This window comes from Rhinopithecus roxellana, chromosome 10, assembly GCF_007565055.1.
Source record: "Rhinopithecus roxellana isolate Shanxi Qingling chromosome 10, ASM756505v1, whole genome shotgun sequence".
Taxonomy (NCBI): Eukaryota; Metazoa; Chordata; class Mammalia; order Primates; family Cercopithecidae; genus Rhinopithecus; species Rhinopithecus roxellana.
This window is the reverse complement of record NC_044558.1, coordinates 36,018,580-36,042,487: the sequence shown is the minus strand read 5'-3', so window position 1 is coordinate 36,042,487 and position 23,908 is coordinate 36,018,580. Positions and strand designations below refer to the sequence as shown.

General features: G+C 36.2%; 1 protein-coding gene across 1 annotated transcript; it reads left to right on the top strand.

Moving 5' to 3' along the window:
* The first annotated feature begins 2,250 nt into the window (after nt 1-2,250).
* ATXN7L3B (ataxin 7 like 3B) lies at nt 2,251-3,471 on the top strand. The gene has a single exon (XM_010375854.2). The coding sequence runs from the start codon at nt 2,587-2,589 to the stop codon at nt 2,878-2,880; it is 294 nt and encodes a 97-aa protein (XP_010374156.1). The 5' UTR covers nt 2,251-2,586; the 3' UTR covers nt 2,881-3,471.
* Nucleotides 3,472-23,908: the final 20,437 nt, after the last annotated feature.

The following is a 23,908-nucleotide window of genomic DNA, read 5'->3' as shown; positions in this document are numbered from 1 at the left end:
TATACAGGCATGTGGCTATGTGGAGATTTCAATTTATATCAAAATATGATATATGTTTTTTGAATGTAAAACATATAAATTATACAAAGACTATGATGAATAAAAAAATCCTGCCCCATAGTTCCAAAAAAAAAAAAAAAAAAACTTATAGTACATAAGTCTTAAAGCCTAGGCTTTCAAAGTGCTCCCTATCAGCCAATTTATGTTGTTTAAAATGGTAAAATACGCAATCAGAAAAGTTTGCATGGGTACAAATACTGGCTACTCATAAACAAAATAAATTTAATCTTCTATTCATGAAAACAAAAGAGTGAGTGATATGGTTTGGGTCTTTGTCCCTACCCAAATCTCATGTCTAATTGTAATCTTCACATGTCACGGGAGCTGGTGGGAGGTGATTGGATCATGGGGGAGTATTCCCCCTTGCTGTTTTTGTGATAGTGAGTTCTCATAAGATTTGATGCTTTAAAAGTGTGTGCCACTTCCCCTTTCGCTCTCTCTCCCTCTTGTACCATGTGAAGAAGGTCCTTGCTTCCCCTTCAACTTCTGTCAAAATTGCAAGTTTCCTGAGGCTTCCCAGTCATGCTTCCTGTTAAGCCTGCAGAACTGTGAGTAGTTAAACCTGTTTTCTTCATAAATTACCCAATCTCAGGTAGTTTTTAATAGCAGTGTGAAAATGAACTAATACAGTGAGATATTAAGAATGAATTCTAGGCCAGGCAAGGTGGCTCATGCCTGTAATCCCAGCATTTGGGAGGCTAAGCATTTAGTTGCGCCTGGGCCAGGGGACAGCTAAAAAGCCCACAACCTGGGAATCACTTGAGTTCAGGAGTTCAAGCTGGGGCAACATAGCAAGACCTCCTCTGCTGCTAAAAAAAAAAAAAAAAAAGAAAAGAAAAAGAAAAAAAGAAAAGAAAAGAAAAGAAAAGAAATTAGTCTGGGGTTGTGGTGCACCCCTGTAGTCCCAGCTACTTGGGAGGCTGAGGTGGTAGTATTGTTCGTGCCCTGGAGATCCAGGCTGCAGTGAACTATGATGGTGCCACTCACTGCACTCCAACCTGGGCAATACAGCGTGATCTTGTGTCGAAAATAAAAATAAAGAATGAATAAATTCTAAAATACTTAGATGTTCAGATGATCATATACATTAGAAAATAAGTATTTTATCTGATTAAAAGATACATGTCTCTCCTTTAATCTGGACGGAAAAGTAAAGAATCAGACAGATATAAATATGTATTTTGTATTTTTCTTTCATTGGTTAACAATAATTTTAAAATAAATTATAAAGATAATACAGACTGCTCTATTTCACAGCAGTTCTTGGGACCAAAAAGTGAGCAAAAAATAAAGGAAATACTACAGCTATTTTTCTTATATTCAAATTCATAACTAATATGATTAAAAATAGTTAACATTTACTGAACCATTGCTCACATGTAAGGCACTGTCGCAAGATATTTTAAAATATAATTTAATCTTAACCATGAAATAAGAATTAGCTTTTTTTTCAGATGAGGAAACACTAAACTGTTAAATGTTGGCTTCGGGATTTAAACTTAGGTAGACTGGCTCCCATTCTCACAAATCATGCATGTAATTTTAGGAAAAGTTTTATCTCCCATATATTTAACATATTTCAGATATCCTCCTTCTTTAAGACAGAATACACACCTAATTTTTTTCTCTGAATTATTTTAGAGGTGTACATTACCATCTCTTTATAGTCACATTGCCTTAATGATCTTATAAGTGAGATAGATGCCATGGGTTTATTTGATCAATATATATGAATTACGCCTTTAGTGCCAAGTTTCCAGGTTTTTCATTCAAAAAAAGACTGAAAGATAAATTATGCAGTAATTTGTTTCCTTGCACCATCTAGTGGATTTAAATGACAACTGCGGCATTGCTATAAACGATTCACTAGTCAATCATGTAAGTCAAACTTTCAAACACATCCGGAGAACTGTTCCTAAAATGTTTCCAATCACACCACAACAGTGCATATTATTAAATTTTTCCGTTTTTCAGAGGATATCAGTTAAGCATGGCTGCTGAATTCATTAGCGAATGTTTAAATTATAAATAAAGTAACATAAAATAATATCCTCGCAATCGTTTAATAATTAGAGATAATGGAAGTCGTACACTAGGTTCATTGCGTTCCTTTCGACAAACTCAAACGCTCTCAAAGCCGCAGCGCGCTGAGAGGCTCCACGAGTCTGCGCGGAACCAGTGCGCAGGCGCTCTGAGGAGCGGAAGCGGGGAGGCGGGGCTAGGCTCGACAGGGGAGCGGAAGAGGCCCCGGCGGCTGGGTGAGGCGCTGAGACGGTTTGGCTGTGTGTCCTGGGCCAGGCGCAGCTAAAAGGCCCGCAACCCGGGGAACGCCAAAACAAACAGAAGGACTTGGGATTCCGGAGCAGTCGCCCCTGTTGCTGCTGCTGCCGCCGCGGACACCACCGACCCCGCTGCCAGAGGACTGGGCTCTGAAAGGCGTCTAGGCCTAGGCGCGGCCCGCGGAGCCAGACGTGTTGCTGCCGTGAGTAAAACGAGCGCCCTCTCCGCAGTCGTTTACAAATTAAAATGGAGGAAATTTCGTTGGCCAATCTGGATACTAACAAGCTAGAGGCCATCGCTCAGGAGATTTACGTAGACCTGATAGAGGATTCTTGTTTGGGATTCTGCTTTGAGGTGCACCGGGCAGTCAAGTGTGGCTACTTCTACCTGGAGTTCGCAGAGACTGGTAGCGTGAAGGATTTTGGCATTCAGCCAGTGGAAGACAAAGGAGCGTGCCGCCTACCGCTTTGCTCCCTTCCCGGAGAACCTGGGAATGGGCCTGATCAGCAGCTGCAGCGCTCACCTCCGGAATTCCAGTAGCTGCAAAATGAGAGTCTCAAAGTGGCCAGGACAATAACAGACTGGTCCTGTGGCTTGGAGGAGTAAGCTAAGTAGAAAAAAAGTAGAAAAATCAGACAAAAGTTCTAATTCCCCTTGAAGATACTAGCATTTAAAAACCCAAAGTGGATAGTTTAGGAATCCTTTTTTTAAAGTGTATTACCTGGAGCAAGCTCTGAAGCCCTGGGCAGGAGGAGCTGCACAGCCTGCGGGCCATGCAGTGCCTGTTGAAATACACCAGGATGTGCGCAAGATCCTGTAGTGCCCCCCAGTGCACAGGTGAGCAGTTGTGTGCCCAGCATATAAAATTTTTGGTTCCTCAGCCTTTCTGTCTGCCTGATGTCAAGGGCTTCCTGGACAGTTTGGACATCACAGTCTGTCAGGCCGTAATCAGTGGCCTGCAGTGGGACTGCCCCTTTGATATCTGAACCTTTGATATGGGCTTCTCTGAGACAAGAAAATGTCAGGTGCAAGATCTGGATACTAACATTTTCAATTTGTGAAATCCAAGGAAAAGAAGTCTCAAGTGTGATAGGGAAGCTCTGTAGCCTTGACTCCAGCAAGAAGAAAAGGTCAAAACCACCTATTTCCCAAAAGTCCAGACTTTACAATGATTCAGCTGACTTGAGGACAGCGCCTAGCATTTGACTGAGCAGAGCCCTCTTCCTTGCCCTCCAACCTGGTGGCATAGGCTTGGCAAATGGACAACTTGGTTGTCCAGGCAGGCTGAGGATTCGATTATGATCCCCTGGGGAGGTAGCAGGGACTTCTGCAACTATGCACGATCTCTCAAACTTCAAGATTCATGTCTGGATGTATTATGCTGTGGACATAAGTTTAGTAGGGCAGTCACTTCCTACTCTGAGTTACTGGTTACCTAGCCAGTCCATGGGTATGACTTGGTCATTAAGCCAGTTCACTACCTGCCTCCCACCCTGGGGTCAGGACTGAACTATAGAAGAGCATCATGGCTGTGCAGGAGGCTATGGTTTGAAAACTGAGCCCAGAGGGCACTTTCAGCTGCCCCCAATAATGTGAATGGATTAGTACTAGGAGCCAAGGAGCAGGACTGGATTATCTCATCTGACTGTGTGCAGAATCCTGTTGAATGTCCCTGTTTCTTTGGTTGGGTAGTCAGAACTCTGCTATGGTGAACATCCAGATTGTCACCACCTTCTCTCTGCCCCTCGAAAGGGGCAGTCCTTTCCACTTGGTCCCCTTTGGATCTTGACAAGAGGAGCAGTCCTTTTATTGTTAGATGTCAGAGAAAGACCTCCAGAATCTCCTGACTTTAGGGAATGGTATAGGGGAAGATGGGAAGTAAGAACCACATATCAAACTACCCTCCACTTTATTCCCTGAGCGAGGGTTTATGAAGTGTAAAGGGGTGGGAGCCCCGAGGTGAGCAGAACGGTGCTGCTTTATTTGAAATGTTTTCTTACCTCATTCTGTGCCCCAGTAGGGGGTCCAGCCTCATCTGTCTGGCTTGGCCCCATGTTCCTCCTGTCCCTTGCTCCACTGCCTATCTGGTGCCCCAGGTGCTGCTTCCACTCCAGCTCTCACATTGACCAGTTTCAATTCAGCTCTTAATGCTCCTGCTTCTGAAGCCTGCCCAATTTCTTTTTTCTTGGCCTCTGTTTTTGTTTCTTTTTTCTTTCTTTCTTTTGTCTCTTGTTTTTGTAGAAGATTCAGAAGAGAATCTTTCTTATGGCTCCCTCTGTTGGGATTGGAATTGGAAGAGAACTTAATTTTTTGTATTTAAAATGCAGTATCATGCCTAAGCATTTCTCTTGTATAGGACTGCCTTGCTAGTGTGCCCTCTTGCTGTGTCTTACTTCATAAGGAGTTGTATCTTCCCACCTCCATTTCAATACTGCTTGTTAGGACCTAAGCAGAAGAGCAGTAAAGGCTGATTGACACACAGGGGGATGGAGTTGGTCCTTATCCGTTCTCTAACCCTTGCTGTGCATGTATCGGACCTTATCCCAGAAGGTATTGTTTAGACTGTGTAGACTGATTTAGATTACATACTGTAGAGGATTAAGGAAACCATAGAGATTGGGCCTTGGAACTGTTACTGCCTTCTCCTAGAGTTGTCCTGATCAGGCTTGGGGCCTAGTTACAGATTAGTCTTAAAGAGTCGCAGTAACTTTTAAAAAAGTCAAACCTTGCAAGAGCTAAAATAATTTGGAGATATCTTTGCCCTTGACTTGTAGACATCTAAGAGGATGAAGAAAGGAGAGTCTAAGTGAGACTCTGGCCTACTTCCTAACAATGTCTTGGAAGTGGGATGATAGTAAAGGAGAAAGGCCACGGTCCAATCCCCCTACCTTCAGATAGGGAACTCAAATCCTGAAATTACTGTTTTCTTTCTGGCCTTTTCTCCTGGTTAGAGGAGGAAGTGGGAAGTAGTTTTGAGTAATACTTTGTTCATATTACTCTCTTTGTTTTTGTTTTTATTTTGTTTGTTTCTGACCCCTCTACCAGTAGGGCAATAGCCCCCTACCCTGGATGGGTATAAGGTGGGCTTGGTCCAGCAGGTGCCCAGAGGGTACAGAGTCCTTTCTGGGGAGAGAATGCTCCCTACCATATAGTTGACAGTGGTTAGGAACTCTCCCTTTCCCTACCTATCTTCCTTTTAACAACAGAATTCCTGTTTTTCCCTTCTTGATTAAGTGTATTGATCACCCTGCAATCCTATTATGTATCTGAGTGTGTGTGTGTATGTATGTGTTATGGGGGAATGGGGGGTTCTTTAAAATTTCCGTGGTTTGTGGCTTTTTCTTCCATACATTAGTTCCCACCATCGCATGCCCAGGGACCACTACCTGGCATTATCGCATGCTGGGATCATCGGGGGAGGGTAGTGAAGCTCACCACTGTCCTTTGTTTTGGAGATTCTTATTTTTGCATAAGTAGTCCATCCTATGCAGATAGCTGACTAACTGTATTCCCCTTTCCCCTATGGCTGCTGGTGTAAATAAACTGCATCTCCCCATTGGTAAACAGTAATAAACAAAATTTTAAAAAATGTCTATTTGGACTCTATATTCATCTTTTAAAACTGTATGTTTTCAGGTATCGACATAATAAGGTAAATGTTGAATTAATTGCTATTGAACCTTAATACTTTCTCCCTAACAGGAGTTCTATCAGAATAGAGAAACTGTCCACCCTTGTTTCTCAATTTGGCCTGCAAATTTAACTGTATCATACAGTGAAAGAGTCAAACCATATACAATCATCCCTTTTCCATATGAGGTAAGAAGGTGGTAAAGTAAGTCCAGTGCTGTCAATAAAAGCCCACACTTTCTTTGCACACATTAATAAGTAAAATTGCCTTCTCTTAAGACCTATCTGAAGTGTTGTAAAGTTTTTCTTATAATTTTTTAAAAGAGTTTTATGAATAAACCATTTATGTGCTAAAAGCACAATAGTTACTAAATTTATTTTCATGTTGGTTTTAATTATGGTTAACGAATTGCCAGTTTTCAAGTCAGCGAGAGATAATACCAGATTTCAGAAGTTTTTCTCAGCTGTGAAAGATAGTTCCATTTGAATTGAACTCAATATATCCTAGTATGTACATTTTACCATCTATTTAAGCTAATATCCTTGCTCTCAAAAGGTAAGTGATTCACAGCAGACAATGATTCTGCCTTTGTAATTTTTTTCTCAATACTTAAAAAAAACTTACCTCAACAATTTAGATCTTTCATTTCATTTTTAATATTAATTCTGAAGTTTTTCATCCAATTCCTAACCCACAGTTTGAATACTTTCCCTAGAAACTACTTAGTGATCCTGTGTCCTAATAAGTCTCTTGCTAAGTGTTCTAATTTATTAAAGTTTCATATTGGAAATAATATTGAGATTAATAAAAATTTCAGAAATGGGTCCAGAGAAGAATCTCTGACTCAATAGGATACCTCAGGGAAGCTTATAGATGTGTAACATGGTATTGAGTCTCTAGGAGCACTCAATGTACTTGTCACTGTCCAGTTTAAATAGACCTGGGCCAACGTGGTGATTTGGGAAAACTTAAAAATTTGACGTGTAAAACCCATGATGCAACCATAGCAAGAGAAATTCTTCAAATGAAATTTCACCAAGATTATTTTGCCTTAAGTAAGATTTCTACTACTTTTATTAAAATTCACTGTCGGGATCTACTATCAATTAGTTTTCAAATGCATCTGCAGCAAATCCTTTTGGTTCCTATTTTGTAGGTTTGGAGTTTAATATATTTAGTGCTAAGCTAATTAGTTTTCTAAAAAGATAATTGCAAGACCCATGCTTTACCAAATACTTGACAATGGGAGTTTGAAGGTTATTATGTTTTCTAATTAGTATGCTCTTTAAAGAAAAAAAAAAAAAGAAAAAACACATCGCATACCTTTTAACTACCCATATTTAACTTCCTAGATTTAGCATTTTAACTACAGCATGTAGCATCAGATCAAGAACCTGATAAATGATTTCTTGATGTTGACAAAGACAAAATGAAGTATGCTGAAGTAACTAAAAATTCAGGAAGAACTTTCTTTGCACACATTAATAAGTAAAATTGCCTTCTCTTAAGACCTATCTGAAGTGTTGTAAAGTTTTTCATATAATTTTTTAAAAGTTTTATGAATAAACCATTTATGTGCTAAAAGCACAATAGTTACTAAATTTATTTTCATGTTGGTTTTAATTATGGTTAACGAATTGCCAGTTTTCAAGTCAGCGAGAGATAATACCAGATTTCAGAAGTTTTTCTCTGCTGTGAAGGATTATGAGCTCTCTGATTTTCATTTATTTACCAAAAGATGCCCTTAATGTTGCGTTGGAGGACAGCATTAGAAGTGATGTTCCTATTCAAAAAGGTTTTGCGGATAAACCTTAAACTCTTGGGATTTTTTTGTTTGTATTTTTCCATTTTTGAAAACATTTTCAATCGTATATTTCTTGAGACTCATTGGAAATATGTGAGCCAAAAAGTAAATACTAAATTGATTTTAGAGATGAAAAAAATATCTTCAGCAGCAGTGACTTGCCCATAGTTCAAAATGCAAAAATTTGCAAGTGGTGTAAGCAAAAGTAGAATGCTGGTGTTGTGACTCCTAGGTCAGTGGTCTTTGTTGAAGCAGTGGAATGATAACTAAAAACAAAACAGAATGAAAAGTCCATGATTCTTATGAACAACCTTAGGGCAATGAATTTGAAAACAGAAAAAAGGGAAGTCTATTTTAAAATAGAACTCAAAAGTAACTCAAGGAATTGTAAATTTTTTAAGTAAATTAATACACTATAACTTTTAAAACACCACACAATTAGAAATTATAGACAATACAGCAAATGAAACAATGACGAAAACATAGGCAAAATAGTATCAAAATAGATTCTTTTCATTTGGATGTTAGCAAACCAACTCCTTTAAAATAACAAAAGTAAACGTCAGCAAGTCAGGTTAATCACAGGATGGCAAGATTTCAGCTCAAAATCATCACATTATCATTAGAGAAAATCCATGTGAAAATTTGAATTGATACTGAAAAATAGTTTGAAAAAATTCAATATGAATTATTGCCTAAAAAAAGACATTAACAATATAGAAACAAAAGTTCAAGAACTTGTACACACTGCAAAAGGGTATGTACCAAAAATCTACACCGATTACTATGCTTAATAATGAATACTTGGAAGCACTCCCTTTAAAAGCAGGAATGGAAGAAACAAAATTTTTACTGTTCTAAGATGATAGTTACATGAACAATTTTATAGAATCTAGAAACAGTTGTTCTCAGGTGACATCTACATCTACATGGATAATTTTATAGAATCTACAAACATGCCATTGAAAGTAGTGAGAAAATTTAGCAAAGTTACTGGATATAAGATCAATATCTAAAATCAGAATACCAACATTTAAAAAGTGTTATTAAATTTAGATTGTAATTCAACACATTATAACGGTCGTATGAAATAATATCACAAGAAATGTGTAAGATTTTATAAGGAAAATAATATTTTCTAATATGTTGGGAAAATCCCAAGTAAACGGAGAGGATGTTCACGTATAGAAAATGCAATCAGTATCGCTCCAAATATGTGAATTAGAAGCAATCTGTATTACAATCCAAAGAGATGTGCTCATGGAACTTGACAAATTAATTTTAAGATTTATGTGAACACCAGATGCTAGAATAGACAAGATCTTTTTGACAAATGTATATTGTAGTTTTGGTGCAGAAACATAGGAATGGAATAGAGTTTAGAATTGGAAACAAACAGATTACACGTTTATGTCTTCTTGATGTGTGATTAAATTTGTATTATAATCAGTGGAATATAAACCAATATATTGTTCTGGAATAGATTATCCATGAATAAATAATAAAACTGTGCTCAGACGCAAAATTAATTCCTATATGGATTAAAGATTTAATGTGTAAAATTAAAATGTCAAAACTTTCTAGAAAAAATATAGGAGGATATGTTCATAATTGTGTGTAAGGGTAAAATTTCTTAAAAGTACAAAACATAGAGAAAAGATTGATATATTGGACCATAAGAAAAATAGAACTTTCTGTTCATTAAATCATATGGGTTTGAAACAAACAAATGAATAACCCAATGTGCTAGTTGTTTAGTTCTTATAACTGATAAAAGATTATTAACAAAGTAGATGTACAATTGCCAAGTGTACAAAGTAAAAGAACAACTCATTCTTACAAAAAGAAATATGAATGACTAAAAAGTTGTAAAAGTTCACTTAGGTTCAAAAAAATGCAAACTAAAAACAAAATACCAATTTACCCTACTCAGTATGATTAAGTTTTTTTTTTTTTAAATGGTGATGACATCAACTCTGAAAGGCATATGGAGCAATTAAAACACATAAACTGCTAGTGGTCTGTAAATTGGTTAAAAAAGAATTTAGAAATATCTACTGTGGTTGAAGACAAAAGTAACCAATACCTCAATATTTCTACCTGTTGCAGCATTATATGTAATAGGAAAAAGTTCAAAGCAATATACCCACTGGAAATATATATAGTCACTATACAGAAGTGAGAGTAAATTAACCAGAGCTGTAAAAATAAAATAGTAAAACATATTTTACTTTGCCCCATTTCATTTGATGTTTAACAATAAGCAAGTCAATGCTATGTATTGTTTAAATAATTGTGTATATGTAATAAAAACTATACCAAAAATGTTGGATCAGACCTCCACTTTCATATTTATGGTCATGTAGATAGCAGACTAATTGATATAGATCGTCTGTGTGCTAAATAAATTGCGGTAAAGATACTCTTAAATGCATTACTATCTTCCCAAAGAAGTAAAGGAAATACTCAGAATACCCATGGCTGTCTTCTAACGCACACACACCCCAAAGATACAAATGAAAACAGAAAAGGAAAGTGCACTGGGAAAAATATAGATACCATATGGGAATGGGAGATTAGGTCCTGATCATCACAAATTGAAACTGTAAATACAAGACACCTGAAATAAGGTTTGTATCTTTGGTGAAAGGATGGGCAGAGTAAAACTAGATAGATTGATAAATGATTGATTAATGGGTGGATACATAAGAGAAACCTTCCTTACTTTAGAGAGGACAGATGAGAAAGAAAGACTCTGCTATTGCCGGAGGTGGAATGAATTGACTAAAATAATAACAACCATGCCATTATCATCAACATTTACTTTGAGAATGTGTACCCATACACTTGGTTTCACATAGCTACCCTACCCTACCAGTCAGAGAAATTTGACCTGAGAATTATATAATGTATTGAAAATGATACTATACCTCTTGGCTACCTGACAAAATTTTGTTCCTTCAGCATTTTCACAAAACATAAGTTTGCAATAAAAGAAGCATCTGTTTCTTTAAAGATTTCATTTATATCCATCATACTTTGTATCTTATAAGTCTGTTTACAAGAAAGGAATTCTAGCTCTACAGTTTGTTATTTCTGCTGACTCTACATAATTAGAACTTTCTTATAAATAGAATTATTAGATATAGAATATGGCCATAAAGGAAATATGTACGTTAATAAATGGAAATTTAAACATGAGCAAAGAACAGGAGAAAATAATGCAGTTTTAAAAATGAAAGTAATAGAATTAAAAGTGAAAAGAATGTATGCCAAAAAAAATTAACCTCATTGTATAGGTAAAATATCAGTTTAATCAAGCTGGAAAAAGAAGGAATTAATCAGAATGAAGCAGTTCATGCACAGCACAGTAGTTGTGTTGCTTCCTTGTCTCCCAGTGATAAACCTATATGCCATTTTTTAAATAAAATAGATAATCAAAAAGTGAAAGTGCAGCAAAGAAAAAAGTGATAACACTTGAATTGCAATTGAATGTAATTGGAAGATGACTGATCTTCGGAATGGTGACACAACATTCTGGAGGCCCAAGATATACAGCCAGAAGAACTCAATCAATGAGAAAATTGGGCGCAATGAAAAAATAAAGACATTTCAGAAGAAACAAAGCTGTCAATAAACAACATTAGGTGTAACGTCAGATATTTCAAGATACTGAAAGTGCACGGGGTAAGTTCTGGCGAGCGCAGTGGCTCAGGCCTGTAATCTCGGCACTTTGGGAGGTCGAGTCGGATGGATCATTTGAGGTGAGGAGTTTAAGACCAGCCTGGCCAACATACCAAATACAAAATACAATGTAAAAATACAAAAGTTAGCCAGGCATGGTGGTGTGTGCCTGTAATCCCAGTTACTTGGGAGGCTGAGGCAGGAGAATCACTTGAACCTGGGAGATGGAGGTTGCGGTGAGCTGGGATTGCACCACTGCACTCCAGCCTGGGTGACAGAGTGAGACTCAGTCTTAAAAAAAAAAAAAAAAAAAAAAAAAAAAAAAACTATGCTGACAGAATTCTAGATTCCTGTCCCCTGGTTATTCAACCAAATAGTAATCTGCTGTGAAAGGATTTTGCAGATGTAATTAAAGTCTCAAGTCAGTTGACCTTAACATATGGTGATTATGCAGGTGGCCTTGACCCAATCACATGAGCATTTCAAAATCAGAGTTTTCTTCATCTAGTAGTGGAAGAAGACAGTTTTTTAAGTGTGAGAAAGATTCAATGCACCGTTGCTTTCTTTGAAGATGGACTGGGCCACGTGAGAGGAATGTGGGTGCATCTAGGAGCTGATAGTGGCCTCCAGTTTACAGATAGCAAAGAAATAGGGATATCAGACCTAAGGCAATAATAGGTTGTGGATTGAATTCTGCAAAAAACAAATAAACAAACAAAACCCTGAATGAGCTTGGAAGCAAATTCTTTGCCAGAGCATCCAGATAAGAGCCCAAACTAGCTAACACTTCATTGTCAACCTTATAAGACCCTTAGCACAAAGCTCAGCCTAGCAGACTGTGACTTTAGAACTAGAGAACTGTGAAAAAATAAAGGAAGGTTGTTTTAAGAAGCTAAGTTTGTGATGTCATTATGCAACAATAAAAACCTAATACAGTCATAAGCTGATTCAGATTTAGGATTATGACAATTCACCAAGGCACAGAAAAGATGCTTGCTCTGTGTCTTGATTTACATTTGAGAATATGAGAAGAAGGCTAGCAACGTTCAAACTATGTGTGTGTGTGTGTGTGTGTGTGTGTGTGTGTGTGTGTGTGACAGAGTTTAGTTCTGTCACCCAGGCTGAAGTGAAGTGGTATGATCCCAGCTTACTGCAACCTCCATCTCCCGGGTTCAAGTGATTCCGGTCAGTTCAAACTATTCTTGATAAATTTTGTACAAATAAAATACATTTATTCTCAATGTTTCTAATGTTAAAAATCACAGTGTATGTAAATACTGCTTTTATTTTTCTTTTATTTCCCCTTACATTCATCACGTTTATCATGTGTATTAATAAGAAAATTTTCAATATTGCAACAATATTATTTTGTTGCAATATTGTCACCAAATGATCTTACTTATTCCTGTTTATTATTAACATTGCTTTGCACAATTTTGGTTTGCATGGTCATTTTTATAGTCCTTCACACCGTGCAAAACTAGGGTTGACTATATCACTATTATTTATTTTCTTAAATATTTCAAGAGATATTAATACTGTATCTCTTCTGTTGAATTAATTCCAAGTTAAAAAAAAATAGCAGTGAAGTAAACACTATTTTGCAGTGATAACTTGGGAGGTTTAGCTTGAAACTCAAAACATATGAGTCCCCCAGATAGCACTGATAGAAGAAGAAAAATAAGGAAAGCAGTTTGTAGCAAAAGGAAAGAAGAATATAGACTAAATAGGGCATATTTAACCAAGAATCAAGAAGAGGAGAAAGGTAGTACGGTATCTGATTAATGAAAAATCTAAGTGAATTACATGAATGAGAAAAAGTACAAAGTATAAGAAGAAGGAAAAAGTTTGTAGGTATTGTACTCAATTATATGCATTCTAATCTTCATCCTTTCATTTATTACTAGAGTGAATTTGGGAAGGTAAGTTACTTTTTATGAATTTCAACTTTATAAAATGGAGATAGCAATGTACTTCAGTGTTACGTGACCTACTGCATGTAAGTTCAATCTAGTTGGAGTAATGAGTGGTGATAAAATAAGGCTTTTTTGAGAAGATGGTATTTAAACTGAGAACTGAAGGATGACTTGCCTAGGCAAAATTTGTCAGAGTACATGGAGAGTGAATCAAGGGTGGTATGTAAGAGAGGGATGGAGGTGAGGAAAAGGATTTAAAGCTAGTACGTTAGAGATAACCACTTAAATTGAAAACTTAAAGCTCTGAAGAAATGATCATGCATCTTGGATATTTAAAAACTCTGTTTTTAACATAAATTGATATGTCTTCTCTATCCCTATCAGGAGGTTTCAGGATGATGTTTAATGGTATTGTCAATAGATGGTGATATTTATAATTGGCATAAACTCCTTACTAGGATCTTGTCAGGTAAGTAGATAGGTCGTAATTAGGAATATAATTCCAAAGGGTCTAAAAAGGCAATCTCTCATTAATACAAAAACACTTTATACCTGCCAGGTTAATCTTAATTTTCAAGATGAAGTGCTGTCTTAAAGACACAGTGACCTCCCCACTTTTAATGTGCTTTTATTTCCTAAATTTACTCTTCCACTTCATTCTCCTCAGTCTCCCAGCTCTCACCATTTTCAGACACACACACATACACACACACATGCATGCACAACAGAGACATGCACACAGGAACGACATATAACTTTAAATCAAGCCCTGAGGTCCTCTCAGTTCAGAGTAATGTTAGCTAATCTGCTTTTGCTCTTGCTGCTGTATGATTATTACAGTTCAAGGATTTACTTGCACTCTAGCCACTTTTGCAGTTTGAAGGTGGATTAGTGTTGCCCTCTTACTTAAGTACTTCTTTTACAGCTAAACTTGCTTTTTGAATTTAAACTGCTTGTGTTATTTCTGCTTGATAATGGATTCAACAATGACTCAAAAATTGATTTAGATTTTGTGTAATAGATTGGAAATAACAAGCTTAGTCTTGATTTTACAACAAACTGTGTGACCTCAGTCAGATAACTTCATCTCTTTGGGCCAAGATTTCTTATTGATAACAGATAAGCTTGAATAAAACAATGTCTTAATTCCATTCAACACTCTATGAGTCTATGAGCTAAAAAGTTGGACAATCACTGCCAAAACCATCATATTCCCAAGGTTAGCTTACGATCTAAATACACAGACTTTATTATAGTTAGATTATTTTTATATTGTTCTAGGACTTTGCTTCAGACTCTTATGACCGCTTTGATTAGAAATATATCTTTCTAAACAAGGATGTTATCTTTGTTTCAGATTTATGTATCCAAGGGCAAGCTAGATATCTCCAATTATAGGTATCACAGGAAACTCACATCTCATATTATGCAAAACTGAAGCCTGGAGAGCCTATGCCCTGGTGAATTTTATTCATTCTAAATGTTAAGAACTGCTCTCCTAGAGAGAAAGCAAAAAATAACTTTATGTTAATCCTATCAGTCCCCAGAAGGACATTCCTAGGATGTTAGAGACCTAGGACAATTGGTTTTCTTTTCTGGCTGAGTTCCTATACATGTAAACTGTTTGACTTAAAAATGTATTACAAAATTAATAGAACATGTGATAGTGATTTATTGATAAATATTTAAAATAATAGATAGAGAAAGGCTAACTTCATCTTTCTTTATTGCCCAATTGGTGCATGAGGATTTCATATTATTAAGAAAATATTGATTCTTATTTGGTCCAGGAATCATTGCTTCCTGTTCTTTATTGCAAATGTACTATTACCCATTAATTTCATATCTCTCACTGCAAGAAAAAGGTAGCATGCTATTTTTGCTCAAAATGACATTGCTTTTTGGACTCTTGTTCATATTGAAATAATATAAATGTCTTGCCTCTGCGATTTCCTAATACCCTTGATTTAATGCTTATTACATTATTCATGATGTGGAATCATCTGCCATACAACTATGAACATTCTCTTCCAATGGCTGTCTCAAAGTTTGTTAATATGTTTTGTTGGTTATGATCACCAGTGTTAAGTTTTACCTATGATATACAGTGAAATTTGTGCAATAATTAGATGTATGGATATATTAAATTTACCAAAAGGAAATTTATATAGTGTAAATGTAGAACAACACATCTTCCAGTAGCATTGGAAGAGTTCTCAAATTCTTCAGGCCATAGCCTCTAAATTGGTAGGGTGCAATATTTTTCAATGTTCACCAAATCATACCTACCACTCCAACGCATGAGTAGGGTGGATAAGTGAGGGAGCCCTCAGTAGAGAGAGAGCAGCAGTCTTGTTCATACAAGGAGGATCCATTCCACGTACTGTAAGGCTGAAGATCATGCCAAGAGAACGTAAGGCCACCACATAAATTGGAGGCAAAAGAGAACAACTATCAGAATTGCCATTAGGATTATACAGTTATAGCTTTAAAAGCCCCTGGAGAAGATATATGCAACCATCCCTGGAGAACTGCCTGACATGCTGAAGGAGTTTGGGGTAAGCAGCTGGGTTGCCAGCAAGAGGAGCAACAGTGGATGCTACAAGGTTAAAAACTACTGCTGCTACCCCTGCCGTGTTCTGATGGTAAAGAAAAGAGACAGCCCTATAACTGGAACAGACACCAAGAGGGACAAGAGCCAATACGTAGCTCTCACATACTTGGTTTGAGTCCAAGTATTGGCATTGGACCAATGGTAGGCTAGAGCCCTGAACTTGCCATGCCCATGAGTGACTGTCACATCAAATCAATATGACAGTACCTTTCTGGCTACATAATCTTGTATAATCCAAATAAAACAAAAATTCTACTCTGGGTAGCAGGAACTGGGGTCAGACCACAAGTACTGAGCGCCTTAAGACAAACCCAATGTAGAGGGTTCTGATGATTAATTTTGTATGTAAGCTTCAGTAGGCAAAAGGATGTTCAGATAGCTAGTACAACATTATTTCTGAGTGTGTCTATGAGGGTGTGTCCTTAAGAGATTAGCATTTGAATCACTAGACTAAGTAAAGAAGATCCACCCTTACCAATGTTGACAGGCATCATGCAATCCTTTGAGTGTCCAGATAGAACAGAAAGGTGGAAGAAAGGTGAATTTTGTTTTCTTGAGCTTGGATTCCTGCCCTCAGGCAACCTGTCCTCAGATTCAGTGTTGCTGGTTCTTGGGCCTTTGGACTCTGAAACTTACACAATTCGCTTCCTGATTCTCAGGCCTTGATCCTTCATTTTCTAGCCAGAAGTTATACCATCAACTCCCTTGATTCTCAGACCTTCGGACTTGGACTGAATTATATCATCAGCTTTCCTGGCTTTCTAGCTTGCAGAGAGCATATTGTGGAACTTCTTTGCCTCTATAATCATATGAGCAAATTTCCATTATAAATCTCTTACATATCTGTATGTATCCTATTAATTCTTTTTATCTGGAAAACCTGACTAATGCAAGGGTCAAAGATCATACTGCAAGGATCTGGTCCAGGATGGTACTGCCACCCTTGACTACTCCTAGGTATTGGAGGGGGCTTAGAACATTTTGAAGAAAGCACCCTGATGCACCAGGAATGCCCTCAGATGTGGGCCTAGAACAAGGACCCACTTTTTCAGACTAAGTATGGCCCCAAACCACCAGATAAAAGTTGTTTCTTTCTGGTTCTATCTCTTAATATTTACTTCATTCTTTTTCCATTCAATGACAGCTCTTCTATCACAAGCTGTATACCGTACACTTCAGGAAAAATAAATGTATGTGGCTTTTTGTTTGTTTGTTTGTTTTTGGTTCTCTAAACTTCATGGCTTTGCTCCTTTTGCCCTAACTTACTTTCTGTCCCTTAGCTTAGCTAACTCTTAAATATTTTTTTAAGTTTCAGTAAACATGGAATGATTTTGGAAACTTCGTTAAAATTACATGTGTTTGGGTTTATTTCTGGACTTCTATTTCTATTCCATGGGCCTGTATGTCTGTCCTTATGTCAGTATAACAATGTTTTGATTACTATAGCTTTACAGTAAGATTTTAAATCAGGAAGTGAAAGTCATTCTACGTTGATTTTCTATTTCAATAGTGTTTTGACTATTTGGAGTCCCTAATTTGAATATATGTTTTTACATTTCAGCAAAAAAGGCCATTGAAATTTACAGAAATTATATTGAATCTGTATCTCACTTTATGGGGAAAGAATAGTTTCTTCCACAAATTTTGCTGCTACAACTGGATAACCACACACAAAGAATAAAGTTGGACCTCTAGATCATTTTGTTCCTTTGCCTTTCGGTCTTTTGTAATCTTCTTTAGGGAAATGACTATTCAAGTCCTTTTTCCATGTTTTAACTTGGTTGTTCATCTTTTTGTCTTTGAGTTGTAAGAGTTCTTTAATATATTCTGGATAGTAAAACTTATCAGACATAAGATTTGCAAATATTTTCTCCCATTCTCTGTGTTGTCTTTTTACATGTTTTAAATGTCTTTTGATACATGTTTTAAATTTTGTTTAAGTCAAATTTATCTATTTTCTGTTTTGTTCCTTATAGTTTCGGTGCCATACCTAAGAATCTATTGCTAATCTGAAGTTGTGATATTTACCGGGGTGCATTCTTTTTGTTTGTTTGTTTGTTTGTTTTATGTATGTAAAATATGTAAAAATTGCCTCAAAATGGATCAACAACCCACATGTAAGAGGTAAAACGATATAACTCTTAAAAGAATGCATACAGGTGGGGCCAGGTGCAGTAGCTCATGCCTGTAATCCCAGTACTTTGGGAGGCCAAGGCAGGCAGATCACAAGGTCAGGAGATCAAGACCATCCTGGCTAACACAGTGAAATCCGTCTCTACTAAAAATACAAAAAATTAGCTGGCGTGGTGGCAGGCACCTGTAGTCCCAGCTACTAGGGAGGCTGAGGCAGGAGAATGATGTGAACCGGGGAGGCAGAGCTTGCAGTGAGTCGAGATAGTGCCACTGCACTCCAGCCTGGGCAACAGAGAGAGATCCCGTCTCAAAAAACAAACAAACAAACAAACAAACAAAAAGAATGCACCCCGGTAAATCATCACAACTTCAGATTAGCAATAGATTCTTAGGTATGGCACCAAAACTATAAGCAACAAAACAGAAAATAGATAAATTTGACTTAAACAAAATTTAAAACATGTATCAAAAGACATTTAAAACATGTAAAAAGACAACACAGAGAATGGGAGAAAATATTTGCAAATCTTATGTCTGATAAGTTTTACTATCCAGAATATATTAAAGAACTCTTACAACTCAAAGACAAAAAGATGAACAACCAAGTTAAAACATGGAAAAAGGACTTGAATAGTCATTTCCCTAAAGAAGATTACAAAAGACCGAAAGGCAAAGGAACAAAATGTTCAACTTCATTGGTCATTAAAGAAATGCAATCCAAACCACAATGAGATACCACTTCATGCTCACTAGGATAGCTTTAATAACACACAAACAAACAAACAAACTGGGAAATAAATATTGATGAGAATGTGGATAAGTAGGTTGTGTGGCACATTGTCAATGGGAATGTAATATGATACAGGCACTGTGTAAAATACTTCGTGGTTCCTTAAACAGTTAAACATGGAATTACCATATGACTCAGCGATTTCACTCTTAGGTGTATATACCCAAGAGAAATAAAAGTATGTGTCCACACAGAAACTTGTGCACAAATATTCATAGCAGCATTATTCATAATAGCCAAAAGGTGAAAACAATCCAAATGTCCATCAGGGTGGATGAATGGATAAATACATTGTGAGATGTATATATATATATATACACACACACACACATACACACACACAATGAAATATTAATTAGCCATGAAAAACAAGTCCTGACAGGGCTACAATTTAAATGAACCATGAAAACATTATGTCAAAGAAACCAGACAGAAAAGGCTTCATATTATGTGATCCTTTTAAAGTGATGTATCCAGAATAGGTGAATCTACAGAGACAGAAAACAGTTGAGGTTACTAAGGAATCAGAAGTGGGGAAAATGGAGAGTGATTATTTAACAGAATGTTTTCTACGGTGATGAAACAGTTTTAAAACTAGAGAGAGCTAGTGGTTGTACAACAATGTGAACACAGCAAATGTCAGTGAATTGAGTACTTTGAAATAATTAAGTGTATGCTATGTGAATTTCACCTCAATAAAAGAACAACAACGAAAAGGTACCTCACGTATTACCTGTACCAGAAACCATACCTAGAAAGCAGCCTGGATTAGTTGGTCCTACTCATGGCTTCTGTCATATTCCTTGCCTGTCACCATATAACTCCTTGTAAAATTGTGTTGTAATATTATTTTAATATATCAATTTACATATATATCATATGCTAGATTATAAATTCTTGAGGGTAGAGACCATATCTTACTCTGAAAGTTACCTGGTGCCTCACAAATAGTAAGTACTCAATGTTTAGTTTACTTTGATGGTATCCAGGCTGCTAACATAAGATATATCTTTAAAATAGTTTGTCTAGGTTGTTTTAGAAACCTAATCATTGGTTAAATATTTCACTTGAATTCTGTTGATTTTCCTGTAATTAGACTCCCTGAGTCTATCTTTTCTGGCTACTATGGTCTTTTATTATTTGGCTGCCTGTTTATTCTCTGATTATAAAAATTAAAAAACACATGTGGCTTATATTTGTCAAATGTTGCTGCATAATCTTGAATGATGTGCCTTTACATATTTATACCTTGCACTACATAATAAGTTTGTTATGCTATAATGCAGAGCTTTTTTGAATTATCATCATTTAAGTCCCACTTCCAATAATGAGTATGAAACCTCAAGATCCATCTGTTTATTCCTTATGATAGAAACACCATTGCAGTCACATTGTTAAGTATACAAATGCTCCTTGACTTACAATGGGGTGATGTCCCAATAAACTCATCATAAGTCAAAATTATACTAAGTAGAAAATTTTTTCAAAACACCTAAACTACTAAACATCATAGCTTAGCTAAGCCTGCTATAAGAGTGTTCAGAACACTTATATTAGCCTACAGTTGGACAAAAACATCCAACAAAAAGTCAGTTTTATAATAAAGTATTAAATGTCTCACGTAATTTATTGAATTATCTACTGGAAGTAAAAAATAGAGTGGTTGTATGGGTACTCAAAGTATCATTTCTACTGAATGCAAATTGCTTTCACACCATTGGAAAGATGAAAAATCATTAAGTTGAATCATCATAAGTCAGGGAATGTCTAGACTTACAGAAAAATTGAAAATTAACATTTTTTTGGTTAATACATAGTGAAAACAAAAGGAAAAATATTATAACTATTACAAATATGTGATGTCATTGTTAATATTTTTCCAAAGGCAGCACCCAGATATGTATCCTACACAAGAACTATTTTTTGAGAATTAGTCTCAATTCTTCAGCTAGCTTAAGTTTGTCTTTTATGTTCTATATTCTGTATTACCAATTACTAAATCTTAATACTTTCCTCAGTGAATTGCATGCACATTTAGTTCTTCTTCTCTCCCAGTATCAGTCTGTGCCAGTCATACCTAGATTACCAATATCTACTTCTAATTAATCTTAATCGTTTCATCACCCATTTATCAAATCAGAAACCTACTCCTACTATTTTCTGAAATATAAAATCAAGATACTTTAAACTCACATAATTCTTCACAATCTGATTCTATAACATCTCTTTAAGTTTTTTCAACTTCCGCATTCATTATTTTCTCCAAAACTTTATTCTCAAATGTTCCTCTCTTCATTTATTTTTCTTTTTTATTATACTTTAAGTTCGAGGGTACATGTGCACAACATGCAGGTTTGTTACATATGTATACATGTGCCATGTTGGTGTGCTGCACCCATTAACTCGTCATTTACATTAGTATATCTTCTAATGCTATCCCTCCCCCCTCCCCTCACTTCACAGCAGGTCCCGGTGTGTGATGTTCCCCTTCCTGTGTCCAAGTGTTCTCATTGTTCAATTCCCACCTATGAGTGAGAACATGCGGTATTTGGTTTTCTGTTCTTGCGATCGTTTGCTGAGAATGATGGTTTCCAGCTGCATCCATGTTCCTAAAATAATGTCTGTTGACTTCCAGGACATTCTCCTACCCTCCCTAATGTCTCATTTACCTGGCATGTATAGGTAAGTACCCTCTGTATGGCCTCATTCTTAATGACTTGATATATAAAGTTACACCTTTTAATGACCAAACCTGAGTTCCTCCACTTTCTCAACTCTAGTGTTCATATGTCCAGACTCCATGTCAGTTACTCACAAATCAACCATGTAGTGATTTTCATCAGGATTCAAAACTCTTCAATATTCGATATCATACAATTTTAAATTCTGATATTCTGTTATCCTTCCACATCAAATTCTGATCATATTCTCTATTCTTCTACATCTCTAGTATAATTTTAGTCTTATTCAGGCAAATGGTCAGATGGAAGTTTTGGCTTACGATTCATTAGAAATATGAATGTATTGCCTCCGTTTTTGGACAATAGGGCCCATCAGGCACACTGAGGCCAAGGCCATTATATAACCAAGCTATAGTTTATTAAGATGGTTAGGTACAATAGTGGATGTGCAGAATAAACTTGTCAAACTTTTGAATAAAATATGTCCTATCATCTATATGGGAAGGTCAGCCCCTTTAAACCAGCCAACTAAATTATATTTACCCACTGTCATAAAGTCTGATCTTATGTTTCATTTCAGATAAATATGTTAAAACACATTTTGATAAATACTATGTAAAACACTGAGAAAAAAGAAGTTATTAAACCTCTCTGGTATGCTAGATACTAAAAACATTTCACTTAATAATAAATAATGTGGACATCATATAATTAATTGTTCTATTTTCTATCAAGTTGTGAAAGTGGGATAATGGATTCCTCACTACCTAATTTTTCATAGTTAAATGTAATATTTAGCTAATATAATATAAAGTATGACAATCTTTTGGAACATTTATATAATTTATCCTGTTTGTTAAGTGGCACAGCGATTTCTATATCACAGCTAATTGTTTGAGTTTGGAGTAGTTATGGAATAAAAAGTACTCTATCAAATATAAATATATTAATAAAGCTTCATTAGACCAGGGCACTTGTCACCTTCTTCACTGTAGCCCATCCCTTCTACTCAATAGACAATGTCCATATATTCTTTGTGTTAGCATAAGATAGCACTATTTTACTTTTCAATATGTTGAGATTATTATGAATAAAGTAAAAAAATGACGAAAAAGCATATTTTCATGATTTTGCAATTGGTAAATCACTTTATTTATGATCAACTTGAACATGAATATTTTTCACCACTTTTTAGATATACTTTCACAAGTGGTGATAGGTTTTGTGTAAAATAAAAGACATTTTCACTGCCTTCATAAAAAGAGATTTTATTGTTAAGAAAACATGAAAATGTTTATGATGGCATGAGGTGCTGAAATAGTATTTTATTATTTTATAGTTATATATGTAATTATTTAACATTCTCTGTATATTTTTATGCATATATTTTTATATACACACATCATTTTGTTTATACCATTTGTATTTAAATACATGAAAAGCACTTTCTTCTTCTGCATTAATGTTGAAGAAAAACTAGAGGAATAAGTGTGAAAAGGAATATATATTAGCTATATTACTTACATGATAAAGACAGTTTTATTTTTCTTGGGAAAATAAGTGGTTATATGTCAATTTAAATTCCACATAAAATTTCTGATATATTCTTGATATTTCCATGACTATGTATTAGTTCATTTTCACACTGCTATAAAAAATACCTGAGACTGGGTAATTTATAAAGGACAGAAGCTTGATTAATTCACAGTTCTTCATGGCTGGGGGGGCTTCAGGAACCTTACAATCATAGCAAAAGGTGAAGGAGAAGCAAGTACCTTCTTCACAAGGCGGCAGGAGAGAGGGAGAGTGTGAAGGGGAAATTTCCACTTTTTTTTTTTTTTGAGACAGAGTCTCTCTCTGTTGCCCAGACTGGAGCACAGTGACGTGATCTCGGCTCACTGCAAGCTCCGCCTCCTGGATTCATGCCATTCTTCTGCCTAAGCCTCCCAATTAGCTGGGACTACAGGCACCCATCACCATGCCCAGCTAATTTTTTGGTATTTTTACTAGAGATGGGGTTTCACCATTGTTAGTTAGGATAGTCTGGATCCCCTGACCTTGTGATCTGCTGACCTGGGCCTCCCAAAGTACTGGGATTGCAGGCTTGAGCCACCGCGCCTGGCTGAAGCTTCCACTTTTAAAACCATCAGATCTTGTACGAGCTCTCTCATTATCACAAGAACAGCATGGGGGAGATTGTTACCATGATCTAATCACCTCCCATCAGGTTCCTCCACTGACACATGGATGTTACAATTAGAGATGAGATTTGAGTGGAAACACAGAGCCAAATCATTTAATTCCACCTCAGTCCA

Bases quoted from the DNA above. Each gene is read 5' to 3' on its own strand.
- ATXN7L3B (XM_010375854.2), top strand. From the start codon at position 2,587: ATGGAGGAAATTTCGTTGGCCAATCTGGATACTAACAAGCTAGAGGCC.